The sequence below is a fragment of the Colobus angolensis genome, unplaced genomic scaffold (genome assembly GCF_000951035.1).
Source record: "Colobus angolensis palliatus isolate OR3802 unplaced genomic scaffold, Cang.pa_1.0 Scaffold150, whole genome shotgun sequence".
In the NCBI taxonomy this organism is placed as follows: domain Eukaryota; kingdom Metazoa; phylum Chordata; class Mammalia; order Primates; family Cercopithecidae; genus Colobus; species Colobus angolensis.
In genome coordinates this window covers 5,357,303-5,379,950 of record NW_012114600.1, presented here as the reverse complement: position 1 = coordinate 5,379,950, position 22,648 = coordinate 5,357,303, and the positions used below count along the sequence as shown (strand labels likewise).

General features: G+C 37.3%; 1 protein-coding gene across 6 annotated transcripts in view; it reads right to left on the bottom strand.

Annotated features, from left to right (window-relative positions):
- The window catches only part of YAF2 (YY1 associated factor 2), a 90,795-nt gene that overhangs the window by 43,913 nt on the left and 24,234 nt on the right, over nucleotides 1-22,648 (bottom strand). For 2 of the 6 annotated variants that reach the window (XM_011936093.1, XM_011936094.1), the window contains exon 3: nucleotides 21,393-21,464. The exons of 3 other annotated variants lie outside the window; for them this stretch is intronic. In XM_011936093.1, coding sequence (XP_011791483.1) covers nucleotides 21,393-21,464 — 72 coding nt within the window. Of the gene's footprint in view, nucleotides 1-10,043; nucleotides 10,144-21,392; nucleotides 21,465-22,648 lie in introns of all 6 variants that reach the window. One more of the 6 variants, XM_011936096.1, reaches the window with a different exon arrangement.

Here is a 22,648-nt window from a genome sequence, read left to right as displayed (position 1 = left end):
GAAATGTCCTATAATTAAAGGTTTAAAACACTGAATTCATTTTCAAATCCACCCCGATGACAATGCAAGGGCATCAGGGACAGACTGGAAGCAAGGAGAACCAGTAGGGGCCTGAGAGCATGATGATGCACGGTAGCAGGAATGTTAAAGTTTGCTAGTTAGACTTGTGTATATGTGACTGCGCACAGGTACACAAATATATATTGTCTATATGTATCTGATATGTAAGTATGATACATACATTATAGATTAAACATATAGTATATGCCTTTTTTGCAGCAAATATAAAATCTTAGGAAATTTTACATTTCTGATTGTTTCTTAGGTTAATGCTAATATTACATGCGGTTTCGTAAGTACCAATTGATGGTGTATGCTACAGATAACATGCATCAGAAGAAAATTACTCTAGGATAAGCACATTTTGTTAATAATTCACATAAAAATGATCAGCACAAGAAAACAGGTCAATAGTGTATGTATTCACTACAGCATATACTTTCTAAATAATAAAAGCAGCTACATTTAATTCTGAAGGGGTTGAACACAAATTGTAATCAAAATATGCTGTTTTAATACATTATACAATGCCATAACAATTTACTTTTATCATTTTATTAAGATTGTTTTTGCTGCATGTGGTGGATTACGTGAGGCCAAAGGATCACTTGAAGCCAGGAGTTTGATTCCAGCCTGCGCAACACAGCAAGACCAAATCTCTATAAAAAATTTTAGAAATGAGCTGGGCATGGTGGCGTGAGCCTGTAGTCCTAGCTACTTTGGAAGTTGAGGAAGGAGGATCTCTTGAGCCTGGGAGGCAGAAGCTGCAGTGAGCTGTGACCGTACCACGGCACTCCACCCTGGGCAACAGAATGAATACAATCCTGTCTCAAAAAAACAAATAATAAAATAAAAAATAATTGTTTATACTGTTTATAGCTATAGTTACTTCTTTTTCATAATCCTGGTTTTGCTTTTTGTACTTTCTCCCTTTGTTAAAAAAAAAAAGATTGCTAGCTAGTCTTACTTTTCTCTTAAAGGACAAGTTCTGTTTTATTTATCTTAACTATTTTTTCTGTTTTCTAATTCATTATTTACTATCCTTTATCTTCACCAATTACTTTTCCAGGCTTCCTTAGGTTTATTTTGTTATTGTTGTATTAAATTCTTTCATTAAGGGTTTAATTTGTTTTCATTTTCTAGTAATGAAATTCTTAGAAATAATTTTACTTGTATCCTGTATGTCATTCGTGTCTTTCATTTTTATTGTAAGTATTTTCTACTGCAGTTGCCAGTCTGCAGTATCTTTAGATCTTTGAATTAAGTTTTTTCATTTTTCAAGGACAATAATTTTACATTTTTAAATTCAAGTAATTGAGGTTTTTGTTTTGGGATTTGGAAAGGTTTGGTAGTTTGGTTTCTGGCTCTCACTTTTGCTGTCAACCTAAAATTTCATTGTAGAGTATGTGGTTAATAATATTTCTAATTTTTAACATTTTTTCAGCTTTCTTTATAATACAATGTAACCTACTTAAAAGTTTTAAAAATATAACCTATCTTTTAAAATGTTCTGAGGGGAATTTATTTCTCTTTACAATAACAGAATGATACATTTATTACATCAGCCTTATAAATCAGACACACAAATTATATGACTCAGATCCTTTATATCATATTTATTTATTTATTTGATGAGGCAAGGACTGAAAATGTTTTTAAAGTCTACCATTGCTGTTATGTTTAAAGTACTCCCATTACTGTCTCTCTCTTCTTCCCTGAATTTATATAGCTTTCACTTTAAATACTTTTGTGCTTCATCTTTAAAAAGTAAAGATCTGTGGCCCTCTTTATATTAGCAACTGTACCTTGGATTATCACAGTGTCTCTTTTTCTCACCTGATGTTTATTGCTTTTAATTCAACTTTTTCTAATAATACGAATCTACTGATTTTTTTTTTTTGCTTATATTTGCCTAGTATCTTGTTTTAACCATCCATTAATTTACCACTAATGGATGGTAAATTAGTGGTAAACACACTAATTCTGTTCTAGTGTGTTTCTAAACACTAAGTGTATAGGTGGGCTTTGTATTTAATCTAATGTAAATGTTCCTTAATAGCTAAGCTATATCATGGGCCTTTACACTTTTAACAAGCATGTTCAGTCTTGTTTTCATGTTTTCTCTGAATTTTTCCTTGTTTTCCTTCTTTTGCTATACACTTATTTTACACTGAGCACATACTATGTGCCAAGCATCATGCTTAGTGTTAGGAATACAATGGTAATGAAAAACAATAGCTATATATATATATAATTACAAACTGTAGTGTTCATTTTTCCCCACCCTACCCAATACCATGAGAGGTTCTAACAGGAGTGGGGGTGAATAAGAAGTAAGAAAGATTTGGCCACGCACGGTGGCTCTTGCCTATAATCCCAGCAGCTAGGTAGGCCAAGGTGAGAGAATCACTTGAGGTCAGAAGTGTTCAAGACCAGCCTGGCCAACATGGTGAAACCCCGTCTCTGTTAAAAATACAAAAATTAGCCGGTCGTGCTCACTTGAAACCAGGAGGAGGAGGCTGCAGTGAGCCAACATTGTGCCTCTGCACTCCAGCCTGGGCAACAGAGCAAGACTCCATCTCAAAAAAAAAAAAAAAGATACAATTAAATTTAAATAATACAAAGAGTGTTACAGTAACTGAAAGAAAGAAAGGCTGAAGAATATTGAATAAGGGGAAAAATTACATGAGATAAAACTTGAGAGACAGGCAGACAAGGCCAAGAAGGGCTTTATGACCCATGTTAAAGAACCTAGATTTTGGCTGAATGTTGTGGCACATGCCTGTAATCCCAACACTTTGGGAAGCTGAGGCAGAAGGATCTCCTGAGCCCAGGAAATCAAGACCAGTCTGGGCAACACAGTGTGACCTCATCTCCACAAATAAAAAAAAAAAATAGTTGGGCATGGTGGCACACACCTGTGGGCCTAGCTACCCAGGAGGCTGAGGTGGTAGGATCACTTGAGCCTGGGAGGTCAAGGCTGCTGTGATTATGCCACTGCATTGTAGCCTGGGCAACATAGTAAGACCTTGTCTCAAACAAAACAAAACAACACAACTCAGATTTTATTCTAGGTACAATAAGTACCTTGAAATACTTTTAAGGATGTAAGTGACTTCCATTATATTTTAATTTTTAAAACACATATGGAATTGGAGACACTAAGTAGTACACTATTAGAGTAGCCCAGAAAAGAGATGGTGGCTTAGGGTAGCTGACAAATGGTAGAGATAGAAGTGAATGGATTTAAAGATTTTGGTCAAGGCAGTACTATCAGTCCTCCTCTTCTCCTACCCAATTTTGGAGTTACATAGTTTACTTCCGGTTCTTTGCAAAGTTACTTTTAAACATACAGTCCATGTCCCCTAACAACATTTTGGTCAACAACAAACCACATATGTGACAGTGGTTCCCTAAGAAATGAAGCTGACAAATACTTATCACCTAGTGAAGAAGCTGTCATAACATCACATAGTACTCGTGTGTTTGCAGTGATGCTCATATAAACAAACCTACTGTGCTGCCTGTCATATAAAAGTACAGCACATACCAGCCGGGCACGGTGGCTCACACCTGTAATCCCAGCACTTTGGGACGCCGAGTGGGGCAGATCACTTGAGGCCAGGAGTTTGAGACCAGCCTGGTCAACATGGTGAAACCCTATCTCTCCTAAAAATACAAAAATTAGCCACGTGTGGTGGTGCATGCCTGTAATCCCACCTACTTGGGAGGCTGAGGCAGAAGAATTACTTGAACTGGGGAGGCGGAAGCTGCAGTGCACTGAGATTGTGCTGCTGCACCCCAGCCTAGGCAACAGAGTGAATGAGACTCCCTCTCAAAAAAAAATAGTACATGCAATTACGTATTGTCCATAAAACTTGACAATGATAATAAATGACTATTACTAGTTTATGTATTTACTATACTTTTTATTGCTATTTCAGAGTATATTCCTTGTATTTATAACTGTATACAACCTGGGGCAGGCCCCTCAGGAGGTATTCCTGAAATCATTGTTGTTTTTGTTTTTTGCTGAGACAGCATCTCACTCTGTCACTCAAGCTAGAATCCAATGGTGCAATCACTGTTCACTGCAGCTGGCCTTGACCTTCTGTGCTCAAGTGATCCTCCCACCTCAGCCTCCTGAGTAGCTGGGACTACAGATGCATGAACACCCAGCTAATTTTTTTGTATTTTTGTAGAGACAAGGTTTTGCCCTGTTGCCCAGGCTGGTTTCCAACTCCTGGGCTCAAGTGATCTGCCTGTGTCGGCCTCCCAAAATGCTGGGATTACAGGCATGAGCCACCACGTCTGACCAGCCATTGTTATCACAGGAGATGACGGCTCCATGCATGTTATTTACTCCTGAAGACCTTCCAGTGAGACAAGGCAGAGTTCTCAAGAAGACAGTGATATTGATGATCCTGACTCTGTATGCCTAGGCTAATGCATGTGTCTGTGTCTTCATTTTTAACAAACAGTTTAAAAAGTAACAAAGTAAAAAAAATTTTGAATGGAGAAAGCACACAGAATAAGAATAAGGATATAAAGAAAGAAAATACCTGTATTTTTGTACTGTTGAGTTTGCATTTTAAGCTAAGTGTCACTACAAAAGAGTAAAAATGGTAAAAAAATTAATAAGCTTATAAAGTAAAAACATTACATTAAGCTATGGTTAATTTATTGCTGAAGAAATAAAATTTTAAAAATAAATTTAGTGTAGCCTAAGTGTACAGTGTTTATAAAATCTACAGTAGCATACAGTAATTTCCTAGGCCTTCCTTCACATTCATTCACTACTCACTCAATGACTCACCCAGAGCAACTTCCAGCCCTGCAAGCTCTACGCTACAAGTTGTGAAGTAAAATAAATCTAAGCTGGCCAGTGTGGCTCACACCTGTAATCCTAACACTTTGTGAGGCTCAGACAGGCAGATCACCTGAGGTCAGGAGTTCGAGACCAGTCTGGCCAACATGGTGAAAACCCGTCTCTACTAAAAATACAAAAATCAGCCAGATGTGGTGGCAAGCGCCTGTAATCCCAGCTACTCAGGCGGTTGAGGCAGGAAAATTACCTGAAACCAAGAAGCAGAGGTTTCAGTGAGCTGAGATTGTGCCACTGCACAATAAATAAATAAATAAATCTAAGCCATTCTTATATACCTATGTCCTATAATATTCTAAATCAGTAACATAAAAATTTTTTGGTGTTGTACAGTCATTCTCTCACTTAATAAACATTTACTAAAAACTACCTATGGTCCAAGCCCTATGTTACAGGTATACTCACGAAACACATATTCCAGTAAAAACATGCAAACATACGTAAGTTCATTTTGCCTAAGTTTGAGATGTCTAGAAGACACGCAAATGAAGCTGTGTAACTAACAGTCCACATGTAAATAAATGAGATGATCATGCCTAGCTTACTGAAAACACTTTACAGACATATATCAAAAACACATCTTTTGAACATCAAGATCTTCTAAACTCCAATATTAGTTAAAACATTATAACAACAGGTAGTTTTAATATGATAGATACCGTTTCAGGCCTTATAGTTCAGTGTGAGAAACACAAAAATACACAAGCAATTGAAGTACATCCACTAAGTGCTATTATGGGAGAAGTTCAAATGGATAAAGAAACCTAGGTAGAGAGAAAAACTTCTGGCTAGATGTCTTAAGTTCTCTGTAAGTGAGGAACAATATCCAAGAAAGTAATAAAGGTTTGACTCATGAATCGATCTAATCAATGGATACATTATTTTAGCTGGCAATATACTATCACGTAAAGCACAGGTTACTGACATTTTAATACTTTAAGAATGAAATTGTGGCATTAAATGTAACTTCAATTTAAAGTAACATATAGGAAACAAATGCCAAATGCTAAAACAAGATTTCTAAAAAGTATTACCAGAATTTAAAGAAGAAAAAGGTAAGTAGATACTAAAACAAGCCAGGGAAAGAAGTATCTTGTTAGGGATAGTCCCCTAGTAGAAGCTTAGAGGATGAAGAAGAGTTGAAAGGATGAAAACAATATTCCGTACAATAGAAACCACATAGGCTCAGAATTAATGATTATTAAAAGAGCCTAGTGAGTCATCCATTCAATACATATTTACAATGTACCTATTTTATGATGGGCATTAGAAATCAAAGGTGAAGACACAGTTCTGCCCTCAAAAAAGCTACAGAACACTGTAGAGAATAGACCATCAAACCAGTCATAGTGTATTGAGACAGGGTTAAATTCAGGCAGCTATGGAAATACAGAGGATGGGTACCTAAGCAGATCCTACAGGAGCACAGAAGGCTTTCTGAAGGATATAACACCTAAATTAAGAATTGAAGTGAATAGAAATTAACTAAACTGGTGGTGGGGAGGAGTGGAAGGCAGGGGTTACTGGGGCAGCTACAGAGAATGGTAGAACAGGGCCAGGCACGGTGGCCCACATCTGTAATCCCAGCACTTTGGGAGGCCGAGGTGGGTGGATCACCGGAGGTCAGGAGTTGGAGAACAGCTTGGGCAACATGGTGAAACCCCGTCTCTACTAAAGACACAAAAATTAGCCGAGTGTGGTGGTACACGCCTGTAATCCCAGCTACTCGGGAGGCTGAAGCAGAAGAACTGCTTGAGCCCAGGAGGTGGAGGTTGCAGTAAGGTGAACTGAGATCGCACTACTGCACTCCAGCCTGGGTGACAGATCAAGGCGCCATCTCAAAAAAAAAAAAAAAAAAGAATGGGAGGGCAGGCAAAACAGCATCCAGAGATTAAGAGACTAGCGTGTGTGTAAAGGCCAGAAAGAGCAGAGCACACCACCTATAAGTGGGTGACAAATATGGCTGGGACATAACTTTATACAGGTGAATGGAAAGAGGTAATTACGGCTGAAGAAATAAACAGGAACCAGAACATGAAACAATTCGCAAGCCATGTTAAGGAATGTGGACCATGTTAAAGAGGATGTCCCTTTGGTTATACCAGAGTTTCATAATAAAGAAAAGAAAGTTAGTTTACAGTAGTGAGGGACCAGATTATCTAGAACAAGTGTTGCAAGTTGAATTATCTACAGAGAGTAGGTAAGTAATAAAAAGGAATAAAGAGGATCAGGTACACGAAAAACCCAGGAGGCAACAGGGACTGTGGAAAGCAAAAGCCCCAACTAAATGGTGCAGATTGTTGCAATGAACAAAGGTGGCTCAGTGTTGCTACACCTTCCCTTTTTAAAAAAAGAAGATGGAAATATAAAATTCCAAGTGAAAGCTCTTGATTTTTTAATGATAGCCATAAAATTTCTTTGAAACATGGTACAGGACAACATTGAAGGGACAAAACAAGACTATGAGCAAACCAATACCACCAGTCATTTGTCCCTGCTGAAGCTCAAAGACAAAGCTGATGAGTCTGACTTGGACCTGAGGGCAGTGGAGATTTAAACAGGAATGGAGAGTTACTAAAGATTTCAAGAGGGTATCAAGTAATCACCACTTGAGAAGGCAGTGTCTGTTTTGTTCAATTCTAAGAAAGTACCTCACATTTCCTTGTCCTCAGTAAATAGTGATGAGCTTAAAAGGGGAATTTTTTCGAAAATTAGTGTCATGACAATAGACAGAACTAGAGCACAGAAAATACAAGTAAGAAAATTATTACAGTGCTCCTTTGCTCTAACCCCAGCCTGCTATTTAGCAGGTTGTTCGCAGTCACTGCTGCCATGTGCTGCCCAGTGTTCTTTCTAGGCTGACTGCTGTTCTTCCTTTGGCTATGAACCCTCCTCTAATTCAAAAATTTGTCCAACACCCCAGTGACCAAAATTAGCAGCTATCAGCTTTCATCTAGCTAGGGGCAATGAAGTTAAATAGAATGTGTGATCATAGTGGATGGGAGAAGAAGAATATTCTTTACTTCACTTCAACTCCAAGCCAGGAACTTTGTTGCTAATTCCACATCCAGTCACTGCTAATTCCACACTACTATCTTCTCAGGGGTAAATAACGCTAAATGCTGCACTAACTATGCAGGGAAATGCCCAATAAATAATATGTATGGGCCGGGCGCGGTGGCTCAAGCCTGTAATCCCAGCACTTTGGGAGGCCGAGACGGGCGGATCACGAGAGGAGATCGAGACCATCCTGGCTAACACGGTGAAACCCTGTCTCTACTAAAAAAAAAAAACTACAAAAAATTAGCCAGGTGAGGTGGCGGCGCCTGTAGTCCCAGCTACCCGGGAGGCTGAGGCAGGAGAATGGCGTGAACCCGGGAGGCGGAGCTTGCAGTGAGCTGAGATCCAGCCACAGCACTCCAGCCTGCGTGACAGAGCGAGACTCCGTCTCAAAAAATAATAATAATAATAATAATAATAATAATAATAATAATAATATGTATGCCTGGATAACAGGGTTGGGAAGAACTAAAATTGCGTTTGAGATTCTGCTGGAATAGAAGTGGTATAACAAAGAGGTAGGCTGAGAAAAACTAGACACTAACAATGGGTACAGAAATTAAACAATAATCAACATAAGAAAACACATAACCCCCAAAACTTCACAATCTTAACATTTATATAATCAGAGTCCAATTAATCTTACCTTACAAGAGTAAAGTTTGAGAGTATTTGAAATAAATTATAGAAAATTCAGCTGCTATTGGGATACATGGATAACTAGTATATAGAAATTATAAATTCATTTACTGAAAATAATCTTCTAAACTGTCCCTCATCTAGGACAGATGAAAGCAACAGACTATCAAAATATTAAGTCACTTATGTTATACCTTGGTATACCAAACTAGATATAGTTCTACTTTGCAATACGTTCACTCTCAAATAGCATCTACTAGGAAAAAAAGTAAAAAACAAAATGAGTTGATTTGAAAACCTCTAAGCAATTAATATCTAGGGAAAGCATATCCAACTCCCATAGAGTGAAATGTTGGGCCTCACCTTATAAAAATATAAGTCATCACGTAAGGAATCCTTCTGGTTCAGAGCAATGACTTTAAAGCAAAAAAGAAGTTAGTGACCTTTCCTTAGGGAGATGATGATAATTATAATCCTACCTACTCTAGCCCACGTAGAGGGTCTGATATTCTGACAAAAAGCAGAGCCAGTATTCTGATTAAAAGCTTATCAGAATGAAGCCTATAATCCCAGTACTTTGGAAGGCTGAGGCAAGGTGGATCACTTTGAGCTCAGGAGTTTGACATCAGCCTAGGAAACATGGCGAAACTCTGTCTCTACAAAAAAATACAAAAATTAGCCAAGTGTTGATGGCTCACGCCTGTAATCCCAGCTACTTGGGAGGCTGAGGTGCAAGAATTGCTTGAGTCCAAGAAGCAGAGGTTGCAGTGAACTGAGATCGCACCACTGCACTCCAGCCTGGGCAACAGAGCGAGACCCTGTCTCAAAACAAAAGTTTATCAGAATGAAACATTACATTTTATCTAAAGAAATTAAGTAGATCTAGGTATCAGGGAACCCTTATGGAAAGCCCTAAATGCTCTGTAAAATTCAGAAATGGATAGCAGATTTCAGACTACAAATGATTAATAGTTAAGATGAGTGCCCATGAACAGGTGAAGCAACAAAAAAGAAAAGATAGCCGAGGCACCTTTATTGAGGAGTAACAGCAGAACTACATAACACCAAAGCTTTTTTCAAACAGCAGAACTACATAACACCAAAGCTTGTTTCAAATGCTCTAAGTCTGTGCCGCTCAATACAGGAACTACATGTGGGTACCGACCACTTAAAATGTGGCTAGTTCAAGTTAAGATGTGCTATAAATGTAAAATATACCCTGATTTTGAATACTTCATATAAAAAAAAACTTTACAATTCTAGATTAGCTATGTTTAATTTCATCTGACTATTTTAACGTTTTCGTTGAATTTAATATTGTTTGTTCCTTTAGTATTAATTTCCTCTTGGGTATATCTTCGACAAGATGATTTTAAGGTGAAAAACAGTGACAGCTTACCAGACTGTCCAAAAAAGAGAATGACCCAAATTTCTAGGCAGAGGCTTGAGCCGGCAGGATTGTTCCACCCAATGGTAACCAGGCTCTCTTCCTGTTATCTCTGGCAAAAGGGTTACAGAGTAAGAAAGAAACACTATGTACACATGGAACAGGATTTGACCAATAGTTTAAATCTATCAAACATAATAATATGCTTTGTTTCAGGATTTACTCAATTACAAGTGTTAAAACTTTAAAAAGTGACATAAACATTGTTCACTATGATTTATTCAAGTTTATCCTTTCTCAGTAATCTTTAGACATTTAAATTCACTCTGTTGGGAGGATCACACATACATGGACTCCAATTTACCACCAAAAAATCCACACACCTTTCTCACTAGGATGAAATGAAATAGTACCATTACTTTTTATGCAATACCATAACAGATTTCAAAAGGCACTGGAATTCTCATATTATAAACACTAATACCATCCAGAAACAGTCTATGGTCCTATCAGGAAACTTGAAGAAAATGTGGTTTTAGGAAATAAAGAATTTCAAAATACAGAACATAACAGTTTTACAAGCTAGCACTAACTCAGAGACACAGAATACAGTAATACTGAGAAAACCAACTGTACTATTCCAATATTAAAAGACTATTAGCTTAAAAAAAAGGATTAGACTCAGCACAGTTAAAAATAAAATAGATTTTTAGGACCCAACATTTCCTACAGATTAGAACATTACTCAAGTCAGAATTCTTTGGCACATAGCAATTCAAGGTTATATAGTGTTCTCAGTTAAATTACCTTAGTGCCTGACAACCAATGGAAGAAATGGAATCAATGGAAGGTATCTCAAACAGTTTAAGGAGAACTTTTGGGTTAAGATGCTTTAATTTGAGAGTGACATCTGAAAGTGCATCAGTTATCCATTCAAACATCTCTAGGAGTTTACTAAGCAAAAGGCATTATACTAAATGTTGGAGATAAGATGGTGAACAAGCTATGATATCTGACCATTACAGAGTTTACACTCTGATAGTTTTGTAAAAGAATAGAAGTGGGATCTTCATCAGTATTTCACTGTCTGTTTCCCGTGCCCCAAATCAAGACATTTCCTCCTTCTCCTATTTGTATTTGGAGGGAAAGTGACAAGGATAGAGAAACAAGGCAGAAAACAGATTTGTATGTATCAACTGAATCAAAATTATTTTCCTTATCTCTTTCCCTGTAAAGCTGAACTCCTTAAAGAGACAGGCTGAAAACTATTCACCTTCCTATCCCTAGCACCCAGTGCTTATCTGCTGCTCTACTGCATCAGAACCAAGCTAATCTTTTTCTACCATAAACCAGTATCAAGAAGAAATGAAGATTAAAACAACAAAGGTCAATCTTTCCAGTGTTTCTTTTTGCAAAAATAAGCACATACCTATACTCCATATAAGTATTTTAAAAGCTATAAAGTAATGTACATCTTCCTTAAGGAAAAGCATGCAGTTCCATAAAGCTAGTTTCCTTTCACCACCATCAGTGTATCTCCCTCACCTTGCAATCACATCCAGAGGCAACCACTGTCATAAGTTTGGGTAAATGAGATCACATTATACACATCATTCTGAAACGAACTTTTCCTTACATTTAGGTGGTATCTCCATATTCATACACATCAAAAGGTAGCATGGTATAGTGGACTCTGAAGCCAGACAACAGGTTCAAATCCTACCTTCAAATCTTGGCTCTGCTATTTACTAGCTATGAGAGTGAGGAGGTTATTTACCCCTCTATGCTTCAGTATTCCCATATGCAAAATGAATATAATGATAGTACTTCTTTCTGACTTTTCATGAGGATTACAACAGTTAAGATTCATAAAGGGCTTAAAACAATACAGAACCTGGACACAGAAAGTACAAAGTGTTTCTTAAATTGAAATAAATACTAATTAATGATAATAGCCTAAATATAGATCTAGGTAATTCTCCATTGTATAATTATATCTTATTTATCCATGCCTTCCTACTGACAGGCATTTAGATTATTTTTTCCACATGAATATCCATGTACATTCCTCCTTGGGCAAGTGTTCAAGTTTCTCTAGACTAATACCTTGAATAGTAATTAACTGCTAGATAATAGAGTATGCACATTTTCAACTGTGTAACATCCCATCCTAAGCTTTGCAATCTAATGGGTGAAAATTGATAGCTCATATGTTTTCAACTGCACTTCCCTACCAATGAGACTAAGCATCTTTCCAGTTCATTAGCCATTCCAATTCCGTTTCCTCTGCTGCTAACTGCCTTTATATCCATTGTTCATTTTATGTGTATTATCTTATTCTTTTGATCTTTATATAGTCTGGACACAAATCCACCGAATATTAAAGATATTGTGTGTGTCTCCTCCTAGGTATGTCATGTATCTTTTAGTTTGGTTTATGATCTCTTTTTTTTTTTTTTCGAGCCCAGGCTGGAGGGCAGTGGCACAATCTCGGCTCACTGCAACCTCCACCTCCTGGATTCAAGCGATTCTAGTGTCTCAGGTTTCTGAGTAGGTGGGACCACAGGCACGTGCCACCATGCCTGGCTAATTTTTGTATTTTTTGTACAGACAGGGTTTCACCATGTTGATCAGGCTAGTCTTGCACTCCTGACCTCAAGTGAACCTGCCCTGGTCTCCCCAGATTGCTGGGATTACAAGTGTGAACTACCAAGCCCAGCCTGATGTCTTCTATTAAACTCAAGTTTTTCTTTTTGAGGCAGCAAAATCATTTACCCTTAATGTCTTTATCCTTGATGGTTCATTCTTCTTTTCCTGACTTGTTAAAGATCTTCCATATCCTAAAGTTGCATACTCATCTATATTATCTTCTTTCTAAAAAATAGTTTTTCATGTGTATTATTTAATTCAACTGGAATTTATTTTCACCTATTGCTTGAAGCAGAGATCTACTTTTTCCCCCATCTAGAAAACCAATTTGACAGTCTATTTTTTCTCTCCTTACTGCCAGGGAATGTTTCCAGCCTTCACCAATGTTCCAAATATGTATGAATCCATTTCTGAACTCTCTCTTTTATTAGTTTGTCTTTTCCTGTACTAATACTATACTTCAAGTGCCATAATTTTTTTTAACAGAGATACTTACATAAAGCACACAAATACTGAATGACAGCTTGACCTTTAAATACATATACTCCTATGTGATTCAGCTCAGGCCAAACTATTAACATTCCTCATGCTCCAGGAGGCTCCCTCATGATCCCTCCCAATCAGTACCATGCTTCCAAGATGACCACAATTCTCATCTCTATCACTATAGATTATTTCTACTTGTTTTTGAGCTTCCTATAAATGAAATCGTACAATATGTAATCCTTGTGTCTCACTAATTTCATTCAACATTAAGTCTGGGAGAGATTCATCCCATGTTATGCATAGCAGTTTGTTCTTTGTCATTGTATGTAGTATTTCAATCTAAATAGCACAATTTTTATTTCTATTTTTTGAGACGGAGTGTCGTTCTTGTCACCCAGGTTGGAATGCAATGGCACGATCTCAGCTCACTGCAACCTCCGCCTCCCAGGTTCAAGCGATTCTCCCACCTCAGTCTCCCAAGTAGCTGGGATTACAGGCACATGCCACCATGCCCAGTTAATTTTTGTAGTAGAGATGGGGTTTCACCATGGTGGCCAAGCTGGTCCTGACCTCAGGTGATCCACCCGCCTCCTCCTCCCAAAGTGCTGAGATTACAGGCGTGAGCCACCACGCCCGGGGCTAAATACCATAATTTTTAAATTCATCGTGACATCCAACAGAGTAAGTTCCTCCTCATTCTTTTTCTTCTTCCAAAACTATCTTGGTTATTCTTGAACTTTTAATTTTGCACATGAAGGTCATTTTCCACACACACAAAAAAATCATACTGGGATTTTTGTCTGAAACTACATAAAATTCACAAAGTAACTTTTCAGTAATATTTACTACTAAATAAATTTTAACTTCCCACCCAAAAATATAGTATATCCTGCCTTTTATTCATGTCTAATTTTATGTCCTTCAATAAAATGTTGGGTACTTTATAGAATTTCATATAAAGGAGATATTTTTTATTTTTTAATTGGCTACTGCTAGTTTGAATGCTGACCTTGTATCCAGCAATGTTGAATTCTTTTATTAATACAAACAGTACATTCATTTCTTTTAACATTTCTAGGAAGAATCTCATCTCATTTCCCTTCCTTTTCAATCCTTTTGGATTTTCTTTCTTTTTTGTTTATTGATAGAGATATATCTGTCTTATACTTGGCTTTAATGAGAATGTTTCCGAAGTTTCACTATTAAGCATGATGCTTGCTATTTGAAAGGTAGCCTTTACTGTAAGAAAAAAAGTTCATTTCTGTTCATAGTGTAAGAGTGGTTTTTTAAAGCTTTAATGGGTATTGAGTTTTAACATATAGTTTTACCAAATTTATCTAGATTTTTTTCCTAAATTTTCTTATAAATTTAATTGATACAATTTTCAAATATTGAACTATCCTAAACTCCTATCCCAATTAAAATTGTTATGTCTGTGTTCATAAGTAAAACTGAATGTAGTATACTTTCCCTTGTATAGTCTTTCCATTCTAGATTTAAATGCTAAACTTGCCTGATAAACAGGTAAAGTAACTTTCCCTCTTTTTCTGTTTTCTGAGTCAATTTGTATAAGATTGGGATTAGCTGTTCCCCAAAAGCATATCTCAAATTATAATTACAAATATCATCATTAAAACGATCCCTTCATGCTTGAGATGCTGAGGTGGGAGAATTGCTTGAGGCTAGGAGTTTGAAGCTGCAGTACACTATGATCATGCCTGTGAATAGCCACTGCACTACAGCCTCAACAGCACAGCAAGACCCCATCTCTAAAAAAACCAACCAAAAAAAAAAACCTATTCCTTCTGACACCACTTCACCCAAACTAGAAAGGCAATAATTAAAAAGATAGATAATGAAAAGCACTGGTGACATTACAGAAAAATGTGAACCTTTGTACACTGCTGGTGGGAAAATAAAATGATGCTGCCACTTTGGAAAACAGTCTTGCGGTTCCCCAAAAGTTTAAACACGGAGTATCACATGACCCAGCGATTTCACTCCTAGGTATATATAGTCAGCGCTCCATATCCATGGATTCAACCAACTGCAGATTGAAAATATTTGGGGGGAAAAGTTGTGTCTATACTATGTACAGACTTTTTTCCCTTGTCATTATTCTCTAAGCAATATGTACTATAACAACTATTTACAGAGCATTTGGGTTATATTAGATATTACAAGTAATCTAGAGATCATGTAATGCATACAGAAGAATGTACACAGGTTATATGCAAATACTGTGGCATTTTTATGTCAGAGACTTAAAGCATCTGAGGGAGGTCCTGGAAACAACACAGGACTGTAACAGTTCACAGAAGGACTATTCATAATAACCAGAAAGTGCAAAACAATACAAACATCCATCAACTGATAAATGAATAAACAAAATGTGGTATATTCACATACAATGATGTATTATTTGGCTATAAAAAAGAATGAAGTGTACTGACATATGCTACAATGTGGATAAACCTTAAAAACATGCTAAGTGAGAGAAATCAACCCCTCCCAAAACACATATTGTATAATTCCATTTTATGAACTGTCCGGAACAGGCCAATCTATAGAAATAAGAGGTAGATTAGTAGATGCCTAAGGATAGAGGGTTAGGAGAGATGAAAACGTTCTAAAAATGACTATAGTAACTCTTGGCAAAACTCTGTAAAAATACTGAAATCTACTGAATTGTACATTTTAACCAGGTAAGTAATATGGTATGTGAATATCTCAATAAAGTTATTATTAAAAACAAAAACACCTATTCCTCTTGGGGAAATTTATTACAGCTTCAATTTCTTTAATGGTTTTTGGTTTCTTTTTCTTGTACAGACAAATTTGAAAAAAAAAATTACTAGAAAATGAAACTCTCATTTTTAAAATTTATATACATATAAATTATTAGCAATTTCTTATAATTTTAAAAATCACCATTATAGTTGTACTGATACCTCTTTTTAAAATTTGACTATTAGTCTCATCTGTTTTTCTTGGGTATTTCCAGAATCAACTGAAAATAATCAGCTTTGACTGATCGCGACATTGTTTTTATTGCTGCTGCTTATTTTCTCTCTTTTGAGACAGAGTCTCGCTCTGTCACCCAGGCTGGAGTGCAGTGGCGCGATCTCAGCTCACTGCAACCTCCACCTCCCAGATTCAAGCAATTCTCTGCCTCAGCCTCCCGAGTAGCTGAAATTACAGGCGCCTGTCACCACACCTGGCTAATTTTTGTATTTTTAGTAGAGACAGGGTTTCACCATCTTGGCCAGGCTGGTCTTGAACTCCTGACCTCGTAATCCACCTGCCTCAGCCTCCCAAAGTGCTGGGATTACAGACGTGAGCCACCGTGCCTGGGCACTGCTGATTATTTTCTAGTTCTATTTTCATTTTTATTATTTCCTCTTCTTCCTTTGGCTCTACTCTTTTTTTAGTTTTTTAAATTGAACAGCTGGCTCATTTATTTTCAATCTTTCAATCTAATACATTCATTAAAGATTATAACTTTATCCCCAAGTACCATTTTTTTGTGCATCCCTCAAATTTTGATACAATACTTCTGTTGTGATTTAGTTCTAATCATTTTGTAATTTCCATTTTGTATTTTAATTCTTGAAAATTCTTAATCATCTTTCCTTTAAAATTGCTTCTCCACTATTTTGTGTATGCGCTCTTCTAAAACTCCAATTAGATCTATACGGGAACTGCTCAATCTGTCCTCTAAGTGTCATCTTTTCTTCCATATTTTTCACCTCTTCATTTCTCTGTGCTTGTCTGGAGAAGTACTCATTTCTTTCTTCAAATTAGTAACTTCTCTCTTTAGCTGTGTCAAATCTTCTATTGTTTTACTCATTTATTGAGTTATTTTATTACAAGCTATATTTTTCAAGATTTTAATTGGTTATTTTACATAAATATTTATTGTTTCTGAAGTAACTGTTTTTGTTCAATTATAATGCAATATGCTCTTAGTTAAAAAAAAAAAAAAGTAACTGATGTCTGGCCGGGTGCAGTGACTCACACCTGTAATCCCAGCACTTTGGGAGGCTGAGGAGGGCAGATCACCTGAAGTCAGGAGTTCAAGACCAGCCTGACCAACACGGCGAAACCCCATTTCTACTAAAAATACAAAAATTAACTGGACGCGATGGTGCGCACCTGTAGACCTAGCACTCACAAGGCTGAGACTGGTGAATCGCTTGAACCCAGGAGGCGGAGGCTGCAGTGAGCCAAGATCACGCCACTCCACTCCAGGCTGGGCAACAGAGTAAGAGTCTGTATTAAAAAAAAAAAAAAAAGTAACTGACAAATTTTAAGCTAAAACAGCTTAGGCAAAATGTTCTTTGAAAAGTTCTCCATTATAAAGCTCTTCTTTAATGACAAAAAAAAAAAATCACTTTTTAGGAATTCTCTTGGCTGCTCTTCTGCCAAATGTTATCCCACTGTGCCTACCTGCTTCAAGGCATGAAAAGTTCTATTATTCCCATTTTAGAATTAGAGAAACTGAAGCACAAAGTTCTTTTTAAAACTTTCTCCCCAACTTTTTAAAAAATTTCAAAGCCAAAGAAAAGTTGAAAGTACAATGACCCATATACCTTCTACCTAGATTCAAAATTGTGAACATTTACAACTTTCGCTTTACCTTTTTTTCCTCCCTCTCCATATACATGCACACACCATACCCAAATTTCCACACATTTTTTTTTTTCTGAACCCACTCCTGAGCCCAACATGATAATTCACTTGGAATATTTCAATATATTTCTCCATATTTCAGTAACACTCTCAATATAATGACCATATCATTCACACCAAAGAAACTATGAGATTGAACAGAATTGTACAAAGACATGCAGCAGTAGATTCAAAACTAGTATTTATGTCATCTGACTAAATGTTCTTTATCTTGGCTTGTCTAATGATTGGACAAACTGCTTTCTGATGATTATTTAGAAGAGACAATCTGTCAAAGAGCATTTCCTTCCTTCATTTCTGGAAAAAAAGCAATAACCTAAGATATTCAAACTGCAAAAATCAAGGATACTGTATTTCCACTTTGTTTTCTAACACTAAATCTTTAAGGGAAGCCACTCTATGCTCTCAAAACTATACACTTTTTTTATATGCCACAAGATAAATTATTATCATATTAAATAATTAGAATTTCACTATACCAGCTTTTAAAGGGAAAAATTGTTTTTAAGAAAAAAATACAGTACAAATAAGATTGATGAGGCAAATGAATCTGCTTCATAGATTAAAAAAACTGGTAAGTGTAGGCTGGGCGCAGTGGCTCACACCTGTAATCCCAGCACTTTGGGAGGCTGAGGAGGGCAGATCACGAGGTCAGGAGATCAAGACCATCCTGGCTAACACGGTGAAACCCCGTCTCTACTAAAATTACAAAAATTAGCTGGGCGTGGTGGCGGGCGCCTGGTCCCGGCTACTCGGGAGGTTGAGGCAGGAGAATGGCGTGAACCCAGGAGGTGGAGCTTGCTGTGAGCCGAGATCACACCACTGCACTCCAGCCTGGGCGACAGAGCGAGACTCCGTCTCGAACAAAACAAAACAAAACAAATAAACAAAAAACTGGTGGGTGTATTCATGAATCTATACAAAAAGCTAATGTTCCAGTGGGGATGATATTTTTAATCTCAGTCACTGATGTTAGGAACTAGTAAGATAAACCATAAATATCTTTTAAAAAAATCTTTAAAAAAAGGCAAACTATGTTTGCTCTCAAAGAACCTAAAAACTCAGTTTAAGAGTTGCATATTTTTATTATACAACATACCTGTGTAAAAAATAATAAAATTTTTTAAAAAAGAGCTGTATATTTTTTAAAAATAGCAATATGGCCAGGCGTTGTGGCTCATGCCTGTAATCCTAGCACTTTGGGAGGCCAAGGCGGGCAGATCACTTGAGGTCAGAAGTTCAAAACCTGGCCAACATGGTGAAATCCTGTCTCTACTAAAAATACAAAAAAGTTAGGCAGGCGTGGGGGCAGATGCTTGTAATCCCAGCTACTTGGGAGGCTGAGGCAAGGGAATTGCTTGAACCTGGGAGCAACTGTGAGCGGAGATCACGCCACTGCAATCTAGCCTGGGCAACAGAGTGAGACTCTTGTCTCAAAAAATAAAAAATAAAAATTACATGAAATAAATTAAAACTAAAATTAAAAAATGGCAATACAACCTAAAGCTAATATTTAAGGGCTAAACTGTATCATTCAGCTAACCATAACCACAAAAACGTTTAAGATCAATCTATAGCCAAATACTAGCCAATAAGGGTATTAACTGGGTGCTGCTAAGGCACTGTATTAAGTAAATTCCATGAATTAATACAATCTTACAGACATCCCACTTTTCTACTGAAGAATTGGAGATAACAAAGACACTAGCATAAAAGGACTGATAAAAGGGGTTAAGACTTGCCTCAACTTTAAAGTACAGAAATAAGAACGGAGAGAAGTTTACCTGAAGAAAGTCAGAAACCACAAACCAAGTGTAGATATAACTATCCAGGCAAGAATAAACAAAAGTTTCAAACTGAAGAAATTAAGGCTGGACAAACAAGATGGAATTGGTATAGTAGCAGGCCTCAAGTATCCAGAAAACGGATGAAAGTTTTGTAAAACAGCTATAAGCAGGACACCCCTACAAGCTCTTTATATTTAAAATGCCTTTTTAGAAATAGTAACCCTAGTAATAATGCAAAATGAGTGGGAGAAAAATGAGAACCAAGAAACTAATTATATAGTAACATTTACAAATATCAATTCAGTAAGTTATTTGGTACCTGAGGAAATCAGAGAGCTCAAAATGAACCAATTCTCCATCAAGTCTTTTCATTACAAATAAGGAAGTGGTAAATATAATTGCAACATATATTATTTTTCAAATGTATTTTTCAATGAAGTTCAAGATACACTGAAAACTGTCATTAAGAAGTGCTAGTCAAAAAAAAAAAAAAATAGTGCTAGTCAGGCCAGGAGTGGTGGCTCACACCCGTAATCCCAACACTTTGGGAGGCCAAGGTGGGCAGATCATTTGAGCTCGTAAGTTCCAGACCAGCCAGGGCAACATGGCAACACGCCATCTCTATAAAAAATAAAAAAACTAGTTGAGCATGGTGGTGTGCAACTGTAGTCCCAGCTACTCAGGAGGCTGAAGTGGGAGGCTGGCTTATGCGTAGGAGGTAGAAGTTGCAGTAGGCCAAGATCACACCACTGCACTCTAGCCTGGGCGATAAGAGCCAGATTTGTCTCAAAAGAAAAAAAAAGTGCTAGTCAATTAAACTATCCTTGCTGGTTAGTATTACTGTGCCAAAAGAAATTCACCAAATATGATATCTCCATAAATTTTACCGTGTAAATATTTACTTCAAAAAAGCAATATCATAAAGCAATGTATAAAAGAATTCAACGTTTAGCTTCTCTATATTGCTTTAGAACAACTACACCATTTACTAAAAGGCAGTAAATGTGTAATTTTTTTTGAGATGGAGTTTTACTCTTGTTGTCCAGGCCAGAGTGCAATGGCATAAGCTCGGCCCACCGCAACCTCCACCTCCCAGGTTCAAGCAATTCTCCTGCCTCAGCCTCCCGACCAGCTGGGATTAAAGGTATGCACCACCATGCCCGGCTAATTTTCTATTTTTTGTAGAGACGGAGTTTCTCCATGTTAGTCAGGCTGTTCTTGAACTCCCAACCTCAGGTGATCCACCCACCTTGGCCTCCGAAAGTACTGGGATTACAAGTGTGAGTCACCAACCCTGGCCAAGTAAATGTATAATCTTTTAGAAGCAGCCATTATGTAAATAAAATACTTTAAAATTAATGTCAAACTTTTCACTCATACACTCATTTAATAGCTCAGTATTTACTGTCCATACAATACTTTCCACAATCCACATCAAACATACAAAAAGAAGCTATCCCAAATAACTTCCTTTCTTTTCAATGAAATACCTTCTCAAGGGACAAAATTTGTGGGAAAAAAAAATCTCAAGTTTGTGAAAACTAGATTACTTACCAGTAACTTGAGTTATCCTATTGGGTCTTTTCCCTCACAGATCCACCTCTCTTGCCCTTCTGTCCAGCATGAGAATCTTCCTGATGGGCATCCACTGGAACTGAGGGGGCATGCAGTACAGACGTATATGTAAGAAAGTTTGGGGGAGGGGATTTGGGAGATGCTAGAGACATGCTTCAGTGCACTTGCTTACCTTCCTGAAATTGGAAATTTCAACGGTTCCTTGGTCTTCGAGGCACTCACAATAACTTCAAACAATGTGGATCTGTGGAGATTACCCAATAGGAGAACTCCAGTTACTGGTAAGTGATCCAGCTTTTTCTTCTCTATCAGAATAAGAAGATTATTTCATTTTATTTGATATTATAATTAAACATAGAACTACAGGGGAAAGTGTAAATTCACTAGATAACTATATATGCATATATCAAAGTAAATATGGAAACAATTTGCTAAATATAATGTCAGGGGAAACTTCTGACATTATCAGAAACATAAGGAAAAGAAAATCATTAGAATGGTTTCATTTTAAAATGTCTACTATAATGGCTGCTGTATTTTAATATACAAAAATATCAGCCACCAGGCTATTTCATTTTGCTAAAACAATATCATTATATTTTATATTAGTACAAGAATAATTAGTTGGTCAAAATCTATCATTTCTTAACTAGCCATTGTCATTAACATTCACTAGATTTTGGTATGGAAGCCACCATGGTGGACTAACAATATGTTAGAATTCTGATAAAATGCATTGATACAATTCCCATTTTATCACTCAAGTCTTTAACCAGGCCAGGCGTGGTGGCTCATGCCTGTAATCCCAGCACTTTGGGAGGCTGAGGCAAGAAGATCACCTGAGATCAGGAGTTCGAGACCAACCTGGCCAATATGGCAAAACCTCATCTGTACTGAAAACACTAAAATTAGATGGACAGGGTGCTGCACGACTGTAATCCAAGCTACTGGGGTGGCTGAGGCACAAAAACTGCTTGAACCTGGGAAGCAGAGGTTGCAGTGAGCAGAGATCGTGCCACTGCATTTCAGCCTGGATGACAGAGCGAGACTCTGTCTCAAAAAAAAAGAAAAAAGAAAGTCGTCCGGGCGCAGTGGCTCATGCCTGTAATCCCAGCACTTTTGGAGGACAAGGCAGATGGATCACCTGAGGTTGGGAGTTCGAGACCAGCCTGACCAACATGGTAAAACCCCATCTCTACTAGAAATACAAAAAGTAGCCAGACGTGGTGGCATGCGCCTGTAATCCCAGCTACTCGGGAGGCTGAGGCAGAAGAATTGCTTGAACTCAGGACGTGGAGGTTGCAACAAGCCAAGTCATGTCATTGCACTCCAGCCTGGGCAACAGAGGGAGACTCTGTCTCCAAAAAAAAAAAAAAGTCAGCTGGGCACGGTGGCTCGCGCCTGTGATCCCAGCACTTTGGGAGGCCG